The sequence below is a fragment of the Haliotis rubra genome, unplaced genomic scaffold, assembly GCF_003918875.1.
Source record: "Haliotis rubra isolate DU_JTF1 unplaced genomic scaffold, ASM391887v1 Scf765, whole genome shotgun sequence".
Classification (NCBI taxonomy): Eukaryota; Metazoa; Mollusca; class Gastropoda; order Lepetellida; family Haliotidae; genus Haliotis; species Haliotis rubra.
The window spans coordinates 149,058-164,014 of NW_025767485.1; the positions used below are offsets into that span (position 1 = coordinate 149,058).

Below are 14,957 nucleotides of genomic sequence, written 5' to 3' on the forward strand. Positions count from 1 at the left end.
ATGGTATGTCGCAATTGTACTGTAAGTCCGCATGGTCCCAAGATGGTGATCGACCTGCATTTGCGTGAGATCTATAGCCCGATTTTATGTTGCATTGTTCTAAATTGAAATTAGATTTTAGAGATTGATGCTAGTTAAAAATTCAGTGACTGTGATATTCTTAATGTCGTCACTGTCCTTTCTTGACATGGTCAAAAGTATTCTCATTAATTCACGATACACATCTATATGTCTGTATCACATGCACCCTACACGTCAATATGTCTGTATCACTTGTATGTATCCTACACGTCAATATGTCTGTATCACATGTATGTATCCTACACGTCAATATGTCTGTATCACATGTATGTATCCAACGCGTCAATATGTCTGTATCACATGTATGTATCTTACACGTCAATATGTCAATATCACATGTATGTATCCCACACGTCAATATGTCTGTATCACATGTATGTATCCTACACGTCAATATGTCTGTATCACATGTATGTATCCTACACGTCAATATGTCTGTATCACATGTATGTATCCTACACGTCAATATGTCTGTATCACATGTATGTATCCTACACGTCAATATGTCTGTATCACATGTATGTATCCCACACGTCAATATGTCTGTATCACATGTATGTATCCTACACGTCAATATGTCTGTATCACATGTATGTATCCTACACGTCAATATGTCTGTATCACATGTATGTATCCTACACTGTATCAATATATATGTACGTCACATCACATGTGTATCCCCAACGTCAATATGTCAGTATCACATGTATGTATCCCACACGTCAATATATCTGCATCACTTGTATGTATCCCACATGTCAATATGTCTGTATCACATGTATGTATCCCCAACGTCAATATGTCAGTATCACATGTATGTATCCCACACGTCAATATGTATGTATCACATGTATGTATCCCACACGTCAATATGTCTGTATCACATGTATGTATCCCACACGTCAATATGTCTGTATCACATGTATGTATCCTACATGGCAATATAACTGATATCGCATGCATGTATCCCTCACGTCAATATATCTGTATCACATGTATGTATCCTACATGGCAATATAACTGTATCACATGCATGTATCCCACACGTCAATATGTCTGTATCACATGTATGTATCCCACACGTCAATATGTCTGTATCACATGTATGTATCCTACACGTCAATATATCTGTATCACATGTATGTATCCCACACGTCAATATGTCTGTATCACATGTATGTATCCTACACGTCAATATGTCTGTATCACTTGTATGTATCCTACATGGCAATATAACTGTATCGCATGCATGTATCCCACACGTCAATATGTCTGTATCACATGTATGTATCCCACACGTCAATATGTCTGTATCACATGTATGTATCCTACACGTCAATATATCTGTATCACATGTATGTATCCCACACGTCAATATGTCTGTATCACATGTATGTATCCCACACGTCAATATGTCTGTATCACATGTATGTATCCCACACGTCAATATGTCTGTATCACATGTATGTATCCCACACGTCAATATGTCTGTATCACATGTATGTATCCCACACGTCAATATGTCTTATCACATGTATGTATCCTACACGTCAATATGTCTGTATCTGTATGTATCCTACATGTCAATGTATCCCATGTATGTATCCCACGTCAATATGTCTGTATCACATGTATGTATCCCACACGTCAATATGTCTGTATCACATGTATGTATCCCACACGTCAATATGTCTGTATGTATCCTATCACATGTATGTATCCCACACGTCAATATGTCTGTATCATCACATGTATGTATCCACACGTATGTATCCTATCACGTCCATATCAATATGTCTGTATCACATGTATGTATCCCACACGTCAATATGTCTGTATCACATGTATGTATCCCACACGTCAATATGTCTGTATCACATGTATGTATCCCACACGTCAATATGTCTGTATCACATGTATGTATCCTACACGTCTGTATCACATGTCAATATATGTCTGTATCACATGTATGTATCCCACACGTCAATATGTATCTGTATCACATGTATGTATCACATCCCAACACGTCAATATGTCTGTATCACATGTATGTATCCCACACGTCAATATGTCTGTATCACATGTATGTATCCCACGTCAATATGTCACGTGTAATATGTCTGTATCACATGTATGTATCCTACACGTCAATTCAATATGTCTGTATCCTCACATGTATGTATCCTACACGTCAATATGTCTTAATGTATGTATCACATGTAATGTCTGTATGTACATGTATGTATCCTACACGTCAATATGTCTGTATCACATGTATGTATCCCACACGCCAATATGTCTGCATCACATGTATGTATCACATACGTCAATATGTCTTAATCACATGTATGTATCCTACACGCCAATATGTCTTAATCACATGTATGTATCACATATATGTATCCCACACGTCAATATGTCTTAATCACATGTATGTATCCCACACGTCAATATGTCTGTAATCACATGTATGTATCACATGTATGTATCCTACACGTCAATATGTCTGTATCACATGTATGTATCCTACACGCCAATATGTCTGTATCACATGTATGTATCCCACACGTCAATATGTCTTAATCACATGTATGTATCCTACACGCCAATATGTCTGCATCACATGTATGTATCCCACACGCCAATATGTCTGCATCACATGTATGTATCCCACACGTCAATATGTCTTAATCACATGTATGTATCACATGTATGTATCCTACACGTCCATATGTCTGTATCACATGTATGATCCCACACGTCAATATGTCTGTATCACATGTATGTATCCCACACGTCAATATGTCTGTATCACATGTATGTATCCCAAATGTCAATATGTCTGCATCACATGTATGTATCCCACGCGCCAATATGTCTGCATCACATGTATGCATCCCACACGTCAATATGTCTTAATCACATGTATGTATCACATGTATGTATCCCACATGTCAATATATCTGTATCACATGTATGTCGGGGAGAATATGCAACCCTTCACATAAGACAGCTGTTATGTATGAGCACCATGTGACACAAGAAGGTCAAGCACATCTCGATGCCCCCAGGCTCTCGCTTTCATGGCTGCTGACTCTCCCTTTCTGTTCTTGGCGTCGATGTTCACAACACCCAGTGACAGGATATATTTCACTACCTCCACATATGCAGTTGCTAACATAAGAATGTTGTTACCCTCTCTGTCTGCGAGTGACAGTTTAGCTCCATGTTTTACGAATAGTTCCACCAACCGTTTTCGTCCCTTCATTCCTGCAATCATCACTGGTGTCCTCCTCTTCCACCCCCTGCCGTTTACATCCACCACTTTCTGTGAGAGGACATATTTCATTACATCCACAGATCCTCCGTAAGACGTCAGGTGAAGGATGTTGTTAGTGTCGCTGTCTCTGAGTGACAGTTCAGCGCCATGATTCACGAGAAACTCCACCACGTCCTTATGTCCATTTGGTCCTGCTAACATCACTGGTGTCTTGTTTTCAAATCCTTCACTGTCGATGTCCACACTGTGCAGTGAGACGATGTACATTACCACCGCCAGATGTCCGTTTTCAGAGGCATAGTGAAGAATGTTCTTTTGCGGCTATCTTTGAGTGATAGTTTAGCTCCATTTTTTACGAATAATTCTACCAAATCTTTATGTCCACGCTGTCCTGCTACAATCACTGGTGGCCTATTCCTCCACCCTCTTTGGTTTATTTTCACCTTGTGCTGAGATAAAATATATTTCCCAACATCCGCAGATACCCCCGTGTAAGAGATCAAGTGAAGGATGTCATTAGTGTCGCTGTCTCTGAGAGTCAGATCAGCTCCATGTTTTACGAGAAACTCAACCACTTCTTTATGTCCCCCCTCTCCTGCTTTCATCACTGGTGTCTTTCTTTCAAATCCTCTACTGTCGATGTCCACCCTGTGCAGTGAGACGATGTACTTCACCACATCCAGGTGTCCCTTCCAACAGCCCAGGTGAAGGATGTTGTCACCGACTTTATCTCTGAGTGATAGATTAGCTCCATGCTTTACGAGGACCTCCACCACTTCCTTATGTCCATACTGTCCTGCTAACATCACTGGCGTCTTCTTCTCATGTCCTAGACTGTCGATGTCCACCATGTTCTGTGAGAGGATATACTTCACCACCTCCACATCTCCACCACGACAGGCACAGTGAAGGATGTTGTCACCTGTTTCATCAACAAGTGACACGTCAGCTCCTGTATCAACAAGCAACTCCACCACATCTTTATGTCCGCTCTCTGCTGCCAGCATCACAGCTGTTCTCCTGCACTGTACTCTACCATTGATGTCCAACATGGTCTGTGAGAGGACATACTTCACCGCCTCTAACTCTCCTCCATGACAGGCTGAGTGAAGGATGTTGAATCCGAAACTATCGACCAGTGACAGTTTAGCACCTTTACCCACAAGTAATTCCACCACTTCTGTATGTCCCCCACCGGCTGCCCACATCACCGGTGTTCTACCAATCCATTCATTACAATCAATGTTCCCCTGTCCCTGTGACAATAGGAATTTCACCCTTGACAGGTCCCCGGTCTTTGAGGCGGTGTGGAGGTCACACAGTGGTGGAGCTGTAACACAAAGTTAAACTATATACACATCTTTCACGATAATTTGAAAGAGACAAGATCAAAGGTGCAGTCATCATAGTATATCCAGAAACCGAGGTATTTGCCTTTGTTAGATCAGAGATTTGCTCCTGGCCCAAAAGGATGAATCTTTCATTACGATAGCACATCGTTTATGTGATAATTATGATGATTAAATCTAACTGAGAAATTCCGACCTGGCAGCTGAAGTAAACAAACACATCGGCCACAAGCTGTTGAAATGGTGCCTAATATGCAATATCAGCGGTTGGATACATCAAGTTATTCAATGCTCTCTACTATTTGTTTGAGTGGGAGCTGTATTGTTCTGTAATAATTGATGACAAAGGTAATTGCACAGGGGCTTTATTTCAAGGCGACACAGGTCATGAACCACCGCGTGAATATAATAAACTTTGACCGAGCTGACCATAGAAGACCATGTTATGTCATACAGCCATCGATGAAAAGCATAAATTTATGATAAATATTCGTGATATCATAGATTTTGAACAGAGTGAGTGAGTGAGTGAGTGAGTGAGTGATGGGGGGAGTGAGTGAGTGAGTGAGCGAGTGAGTGAGTGAGTGAGTGAGTGAGTGAGTGAGTGAGTGAGTGAGTGAGTGATGATTTAAAGTCACATCGACAGTATTTCAACCCAGTCTAGTTATAGATATATAGTAACTAAAACAGGGGCGGATACAGCCTTTAGAGAATAGGATAGGTGCACCAGTTCATTTTTACCTGAGACCAAATGGATCCGCCTATGATTAATAAACTTTCAGGACAAAAGGAGGGTGGGGTGGGGGTGGGGGCGTGTGGCGCACCCCCTCTGGATCCGCCTATGTGGAAGTAAACTTTAAAAACCTGTCAGCGAAGGACAGTAAAACAAATTGATTATCACAAATATAGATTTAAAGGGGCACTGATCCGGGCGATTAATGTTACTCGCCAACAGTCTAATTACGAAACCAAGCTGCGAGCTGACCAGTACTTGCTCCCTCGACCGTGACGGACACGGGGACTGGGCTACTGTCCACCTTGGCAGAATTTCTTCAACATAATCAGTCGGACATAAGGAAGGGTGGATGTCGATCAGATGCCGTTATTTGAAAATATCCCGAGAGTTCTTGTCTGATTGTAATAAAGTATCCCAGCAGTGGTGTAGGCTTTTTGGATTTTCTAATGCTGGGTGGTATAGTGACTGATCCAATTTGATCCTATTTATGTGTTTTTTACCTAGATATTTAATCATGTAAAAATATGATGTCTATTACCTATGATATTAAAACACACATCTGATTTCTTTGAATCCGTAAACTAAAATACCCCACTTTGCCATTGCTAGAAAAATCTGAACATTTACTACTACATTACATTTAAAATTGTTACTCCCTTGCTGTAACCCGTGTTTAGTGGTATAAACCTACACATGTTATTTGTCATCATTCACTTTATGGTCAGTTAATGAGTTTATAACAGGTATAATTAGTGGTAACACCACTCAGATTACCCGACAAAGGTTCCTATTTGGCATTTCTCGTGTCTGGAGTAAATACTCAACATTATAAAGTAAGGTGCGATGTGGGAAATGTTTTACATCTTATGTACTATGCGCATGGAAGTGCAGCAAGAGGAATCATCAACCGAGCTACAAGAACAAACATCGATCAAAGCATCAACCGATAACACGCTGATGACTAATTACTTTTATCTTGCACAGCGGATTTGTCAAAAGGTAGTGTTTATGTATGTGGATTGACTGATCTATACTGAATACACTCTGTCGTAAAGTGCCTGTGTAAAAACAACATCCTTCCTTCAAAGGATTAACCGCCAATACGTTGATTGATTACTCATTATTGGCTAACTAAATTACTTTTTTTAAAGAATGCCGGACATCATGCAATTAGTTGTCCGGTGTGGCTGACCAATGACTATACACCAATATGAAAAACCTGAAACGATATATCACATTTCCGCATATTAGACTGTCAAAAGACACATGACATGGAACAGGATTCTATGTCTGGTGCAGATGATATCGTTCCTTTATGTGGATATTGATGGATACATTCCTCGAACTCGAACCGTGTATGGCCAATGCGACATCCTCGTATAATGACCTCTTCAAACCTAGAAGGACAACCCATGTAGGTGTAACCAATGTAGGGTTTAATTTGATGTAATTTGCTGATACCTACTTGGGTGTCCCATTTCTTTTGCATCAGATCACGGATGTGCGATCTAATGATAGCTTTTTAATCAGAGTATGGAATGAGAAGTGGTGTTTCTGATTTGTTGAGTGCTGCCTTAGCAGCAAAATAGGCCATATGGTTACCAGAAATTCCAACATGGCTTGGTAAGCAACAGAGGACGATGTCGTATTGGCCATTATATAATTCAATAATTTCTATTAAAAGTGGATGTTTACATGATAGATTTTTAACAGCCTGAAGGCACGAAAGGGAGTCTGAAAATATTAATTATGATTATATTTGGGGTGTTTTTTATAAATATATTTTACGGCTGTAATCAAATAGTTTTAGGTTGTTTTGTAGGCTCCACCATCCAAAATCAAGTTTAGAGCGGACCAATGATCGATATAGGTGTAGGAGGTAGCTTCGTCTCCTCCCCACTTTGAATTAGAAACGACTTTCAACAAGTCATGAAAAAGAAAAGTTAAATTGGAATCGAAACTATGATTGGAGTGCCATTGAAAGATAGTTTGGGATCTTTATGCGGTTTATATTTACGACAGAAATGTATACAATTTGTTTTTGATTAAGAAAATTTAAAGCCTTTTTCAAGACACCATTTATTTATTTTGTTTAAACACAACTACAGGTGTCCTTCTATGGTATGCATATTTTTACCGCGACAAGAAATATTAAGAACATCCACCAAAGTGACCCATCGATTAGACTATTTAAAACCTTGGATACACTGTTGATCATAATACTAAACAATGTGACAGACAAAATACTGCCTTGTGGGACACCTTGATCTTGATGGTAATGATCAGGCAGGATTGTACCCACTCGGACTTGAAATTGTCTGTCTGTCAAAAACTGTGATAGAAAAAGAGGTAAACGACCCCTCAAACCAAAGTAATGTAAATCCTTTAAAATGCCATGCTTCCAAGTAGTATCATAAGTTTTTCTCGAGATCAAAGAATATCGATACAGCATGTTGTTTACATACTATAATAATTTTAACAAAGGATTCTAATCGTACCAAATGATGAACGGTACTTCGACTTTTCCTGAAACTACATTGAATATTTGTTATAAGGCTACTGGTTTCAAGATACCCAGTTAATCTATTGTTTACTATTCGTTCCATGGCTTTATAGACCCAGCTGTTTAGAGATATGGTTCTGTAATTTGAAGGATCAGTATGATCCCGGCCAGGATTTGGAATAGGGACTACAATGGCATTATGCCACGAAGTTGGGAATTCCCTGAAATCTATATTTGATCTAAAGATTCTAAAAGGATTTCTAAACATGATTTTGGCAAATGCTTTGAGAGCTGATAGTGTATATTATCAGCCCATGCGGCTGTATCATGAGCTTGCTCAAGGGCGGTATGGAGCTCATGTAACGAAAATAATCCGTTCCAGTCTTCACCAAATGCGCGTCGAGCCTTGGCATTGACAATTTTAACTTTGTCTAAATTATGGACTGTAGGATGTTTGGAAAATATTGTTCAGCTTTGTTCATGCACTTTCTGGCCAATTTGCATTCATTATTAAACCATGGTTTACGAACATGTTGAGTTGCAGAGGACGCTGGAATCGTTCTGTCAGCAATGTCATTTAAAATATCCGAAAACGACTGTATAGGATCTTCACTGTTCCTGCTTCAAGCGTCATTCTTCAAGGTCATGCTTCAAGCGTTTAACACACAAAGCCTCTTATAATGCCCAATGTTCCATCTTGTTAATGGTTGATCATCGCCAAGGTTGATTGTTTAGAGAATGGTGGGGCAGTGATCACTCCCACATAGGTCATCATGGACCATCCATTCAAATTCATTACACAATGTTGAATCAGTGAGTGATAGATCCAGAGAAGAATATGTTCCCGTAGCTGGATGTAGATAAGTGGCTGAATCATCGCTGAGAATACATAAATTAATATCGGAAATGAATTCCTCAAGGATTTTTCCTTTAGTGTTAGTATGTACACTTCCCCAAAGCGGCTTGTGTCCGTTCAGATCGCCCATGATTATACATGGCTTCGGAAGTTGTTCATATAGATTCTTAAAATCCGACAGTGGAATATCAGAAGACGGAGAGATATACAAGCTGCACAGAGTCAGCGCAATGTGTGTGCAGGAGATACAAACTGCAACAGTTTTAAGATCGGTATTACCAGGGACAGGGATATGTATTATACCCTGTCGTACCAACATGGAAGCACCTCCTGTTGCTTTATCTCCTGGAGGAGAAAAGAGTGATAATCACTGTACTGTCTTTGATTAAAGTTATCTGCATTTTGGACATGTCTCTTGTAGACATAGTGCTGGCGGTTTCCAACCCTGTATTAATAACTGAATCCCTTTGAAGTTATCCTTCAGTCCTCTGCAACTCCACTGCATTAAAGTCGACAATTGAGTCATGGTGCCTGAATTGGTGATCGTTCACGGGAATGTGAGGAAGAACTATTCCTCCGCCTGTCCTATGAGGACAGAGTACCGGGATTTCCCGTATTTAAGCCCTGGGCTTGATAGCGGAAAATGACCACTCTCGTTAACAAATATAAACCCCATAATTAGCCCAGGTAGGCTTGAATACAGGACATCCCGGTAATCTCCATATCTAGAGGTCCGAGTGCGTTCTGTTTTGGAACCTCTGAAGTTGAAGGGACAGTAGTTGGTTTGTCTTTTTTTAATTGTTTTCCATTCTTTGTTTTAGACTGGTTGCTGGCTGGTTTTCATACAGACTTTTATGATGGCGTCTCGGGATTAGTTTCATCTGTCTGGGAACCAGACGAAGATCGAGTAACTGGGGCAGTTGGTTTTGGGGCTGAAGTTGAAGAAATAGGTTTAGCTGATGACTTGACCCAAGTCAAGTACAGGAGATTTCTGCAGAGAGGGAGACTCCAGCGGAATATGTGACAGTCAACAGAGTTGAAGACTGATTTGTCAGTAAATGTTTGGCAGCGACGTAATAAATGTTGGGTTTTTTCAGATTTTATTTTCATGATTTGTGATTCCTTTTGCTACACAGGGCAGGCCTTGGATGATGCAGAATGTGGACGTCACAGTTGGCACATTTGTAATCCTTCTGACAGTTGGTATTCTCATGGTGGTCACCACGCCAGTTTCGACAGGACTACGATCCATGACCTCTTCAGCTAAGTCCTCCTCTGACAACGGCAAGAGCGGTGGGGTAGCCTAGTGGTTAATGCGTCCTCACTCTGACAACGGGCACAGAGTATTGCTGGAATATTGCTAAAGCGGCGTAAAACCAAACTCTTCAGCTAAGTCCTCCTCTGACAACGGCAAGAGTTTAACGTTCTGTGCACGGACACAGCAATCTCAATATTGGCAAAAATCTTTACTGAAAACAGATTGAGAGTTTGCTGTCTCCGTGCACACTCCACAAGAAGCGAGCCACTACGGAGAGAGATACAGATTTTCACCTCTCCATAAAATTAAAAAAATAGTCTTTCGAAACTGCGAACGGGTTTAATTTGATCGGTAGAGCCTGTAGCTTCAATCCCGAGAAACCGAGGCCATGAATCGACGTTGGAGGGATCAAGCTCTCACCCGCCAAGGAGTGTCAACAAGGACGGTGTCAAATAGCATCGGATATCCAAGATGCTGACGCCAGGGTAACAGGGGTGTTATACTCAATAGAATATGACACAAACAGCTGTATTTATCTACCAATTTAATGCCAGACTGGTTCGGCCCATGACAAGAAATTGGAGATATACTGTATTTGAAGGTCAACATCACCAGATTGGCCCATGAGCCACCGCCTTCTGGCATAGGACTCTTGGAAATTTAAGATATCGATCGTTTATAAATTGGACATAGAAATGGCCAAGACCCAAAAATGAGTTAAATGTGCAAATATCCATTATAATATCAAAAAGAATATAATCAGATAAGAAGCAAATATGATATTTACAAATCTATAGTTGCAAACAGGTGCAAGGATCCATCAGATTACCACAGAACGCCACGATAGCAAAAGTCATTTTTACAGTGAGTGGGTGAGTTTAGTTTTACGCCGCAGTCAGTAATATTCCAGCTATATGGCGGCGGTCTGTAAATAATTGAATGTAGATCAGACAATCAAGTGATCAACAGCATGAACATCAATCTACGCAATTGGGAACCGATGACACGTGTCAACCAAGCCAGCGAGCCTGACCACCCGATCCCGTTAGTCGCCTCGTACGACAAGCATGGGTTACTGAAGGTTCATTCTAACCCGGATCTTCAGGGGTACCCCAGGAAACGGGTGTATCGTGAATAATAGAACAGACTCGTCAGACCCTAGGACCAACATCAAGCCGGCTAGAAAACATGTTTTCACGGGTTTCATCTTAACAGCACTAGAATATGTAAACAAACAGTCAAAACATAAGAATTTTATTATCCCGTCTTCGGGCTATTATATTCAAAACATGCCCTGCTTAACTGAATAGATTTTTCCATCAAAAGGAATAAATATTATAGTGTCGCAAATCTAAAGGACCGTTTTAATAACGTTCATTCTCATTTAATCTTGGATTCTTTAAAAGAAATAGACTTAATTTATAAATTATGATGTACAAAGTGATGTCTTTTATAACTTCGTAGGATATAATTATTAACAGAGATTGACTGACGGGGGTTGAAGTACCATGAAATTATTGTCCACTTGAGAGTGTACTAAGTCCCATTTCATTTTTATATCTACCATCGTATTAATTGTAGGCTATTTTAAGGTTCGGCTAATCTGTTCATAATCGCCAATACCTGAAGAGATTTTGTAAATCCAGCTAGGGTCAATGCAGGTAGCAAAAGTACTGTAAGTCCCCATGGTCCCTGATATAGTGATCTATTTATATTGTATTGTTTTCTGAAGTAATACATTGTATTAAAATATACAAGCTTTAAACCAAATCTGTGATATTCTGGTATTGTTGCTGTCCTTCAACGACAGGATTTTATGGTTTTTATTGGTTTATTGTATAGATTGTTCTCGTCACGGTGTGACTGAAATATTGCCGATGTGACGTTAAATGGCAACTCAGTCACTCACTCACTCTACACATTTGACATCGATGTGCAGAAAATGGACGTCTTTGTGTTTGCTGTGCCTCCTCCAGAAAGTCGACGTCTTTGTGTTTGCTGTGCCTCCTCCAGAATGTCGACATATTTGTGTTTGCAGTGCCACCTCCAGAAAGTCGACATGTTTGTGTTTGCTGTGCCACCTCACGGCGGGGGACACCACAAATGGGCTTCACACATTGTACCCATGTGGGAATCGAACCCGGGTCTTCAGTGTGACGAGCGGATGCTTTAACCATTATGCTACCCCACCGCACCCCATATTAATCTGAGCACCGTACACCTACCTTCCACACAGACCTTTTTACATCCTTCATCCAAACATTGGGAGGTCTCGTTGCAGACCTTAGATCCACAGGATTTAGTGGGGACCTGTAGAGTGAAAGGAATATGTCAATATAAAGTCTATGTATTTTGCTAGAACGTTTTGTGTTAAGCGTACCGTGAGCCTTACTTCAATGTGTATAAACTAATGCCCAATACGATACCAAACATTTTGCAATATATGTTTTGTATGAAAACATACTTGAGCGTTTCTCATGTTCCAAACCAAACGTATTTTATCGACAAATTAGGGAAATTTGATCAATTGAGAAGAAAAACGTGCTCTTTTCCAAAATTATGTTACGTCCCGTAGCAAGAAATGCACGTGCAGTTCAAATGTATAAAACTGCTGACTCAACACGTTGGGATCACAGTACCAATAAACACACAAAAGAAATGCCACGTTTGACAGCGACTGAAATAGAGAGTCGTTGGAATGGTCCAGCAGGGAGCAACGCACACCGACGTCGCCAGAAGGTTAGGATCGTCACCAGGTTGATGCAGAGGTTGCGTCAAACGGGTTGAACAATAGACCACGGGTGATCACGCCTGTTGAAGACCGTCACATCCGGGTACTTCATCTCCGGGATGTTAACGGCAAGGACGGCACTGGGACACGTGATAAGTCGACAAACCGTGTTCAGGAGATTGCAGGCACATGGTATCCGAGCACTTCGCCCTACCGCGGAGCGTTCCTGACACCTCAACAGCGAAACCAACAGACAGGTGCGGGCCAGGCGACTTCGACGTTGGCAACGGCTAGACTGGGCACGGGTCATGTTTTCCCATGAGAGCAGATTTTGCATCTTCAGGAGCGATGGTCGACAGCGTGTGTAGCGAAGAGTTGGTGAACGTTTGGCACAGAATTGCATTCATCATGTCCGGCCAATCAGAGGCGGAGGTTTAATGCTTTGGGGTGGGATCTGCGGTGGCTACAATGGGAGGCTCGTCGTTATTCGAGGAAACATGAATGCACAGCGTTATCGAGATGAAATTGTACAACCATTTGTGGAGCCATTCATCAAACAACAGCTCCGTGGAGTCATTTTCCAGCACGATACTGCGAGGGCACATACGGCAAGGCTGACTCAGAACTTCCTCGCCAGCGCCAACATTCAGGTTTTACCATTCTCACCAGATATGAAGCCAATCGAACACTTATGGGACCATCTCGATCGCAAACTCAGAAATCGCCCTGTGCCTCCAGTCAACCTCCAGGGAATTGGGACAATGCCTCCTTGATGAATGGCAACGCATCACCCCAACGTCACGTTTGACGTCATCAGCCATGAAACGTATCTGACGTGTATTGACGCTCACGGTGGACATACCCAGTGACCTTGAGACGACTTTTGTGACATTTTTCACACTTGCCGTGTCATGTGTGTTTGGAATGAAATTTTCATTTTGGACCCCTCACGTCCTTACTGGGTCTGTCCTAATGACTTATAAATGATTGATTGAAGTGAATGTTTGTACACGTGTGCGACGACACACAGCAATACACAGCTACACACCAACACACACATATACACATATATACGCCCTTCAACGTCCATCGACACACAGTCACACACCAACACACATATATACACACACTGACACGCGTCTATACCCATAAACGTCACAAAACCATACCTTACTTTCTGAACCTTCTTGGGTTCATCACTTGACTGACGACAGGATGCAAATATGAAGGAATCTTCTTCAATACATTTAGTTTGGCACAACATCATGTGAACGTTTCTAAATACGACAGATCTGCTCTTCATTTTTTCTGTCAACTGAAGTCCACATTCCTTTGTGCTGCATGTGGAAAGCACAGCCATGAGGTAAACAGTTGATGTTAAAGTAAACAGCAGGCCATTACTTGAACACAGCAGCAACATCATGAAATGTGCACAGCAGGCTGCACACACCAGAGGGCTACTGTAGGCTGCTACATTTCTCATCTCTTCATTCCAGAATGAATTTTGATATGAAGCATCTTTTTTCCGGGACACCATGACATTTACGATGGTTACTGAAGGAAATCAATACAACTAACATAAACATTTGCTGATCGCATTACGATAAAACCTATCACATTAAGTCATGTGGCATACATGTTGCTACACCGCTTAGAGGTCTATCACAATACAGCCAGACGCATACCCCATGACTAGCCCAACAGACCAGCCACACACGTGCAATTGTTTCCAAATTGCCGGACCAACCTTGTGGAATGAACCCCCACAACATCTGAGATCTAACCACGACCTGGACACATTCAAATCACAGCTAAAGACTCACTTCTTCTGGGAAGCATACTAACTTTCCGCCAGAGTCTCAAGCGCTGCAGAGCAGTTTATTCTGGATATAACGCTATATAAGTATTTCCATAGACAGAGGGATGGAGGGAGGGAGGGAGGGAGGGATAGAACGAAAAGGTTCTGCTCCTCCAACACTCCTGCCTGTACCCTGGACAAGGCTTAACAAGAATTGTGAAACGATTCAACCGTGGAATGGAGGGTGAGTTTGATGCCCTAGTCTTTATATGGGTGAATGTTGCTGACTACTACCTGAAACGCGCTCTCGGTAACTCGAACATAGCCACTCTGTAACTACTGAATCACCACATAACCTGCATATG

General features: G+C 41.3%; 2 protein-coding genes across 2 annotated transcripts; both read right to left on the reverse strand.

The window, feature by feature from the left end:
- Nucleotides 1-3,097: 3,097 nt before the first annotated feature.
- LOC124260473 (death-associated protein kinase 1-like) lies at nt 3,098-3,628 on the reverse strand. Its single transcript, XM_046694803.1, has one exon. It carries the CDS (start codon nt 3,626-3,628, stop codon nt 3,098-3,100), a length of 531 nt encoding a protein of 176 aa, XP_046550759.1.
- LOC124260474 (ankyrin repeat domain-containing protein 17-like) lies at nt 3,628-13,104 on the reverse strand. The gene is made up of 3 exons (XM_046694804.1): nt 12,961-13,104; nt 12,289-12,373; nt 3,628-4,691 (listed from the first exon to the last, which is right to left on the reverse strand). The coding sequence occupies exons 1-3, from the start codon at nt 13,102-13,104 to the stop codon at nt 3,628-3,630; spliced, it is 1,293 nt and encodes a 430-aa protein (XP_046550760.1).
- Nucleotides 13,105-14,957: the final 1,853 nt, after the last annotated feature.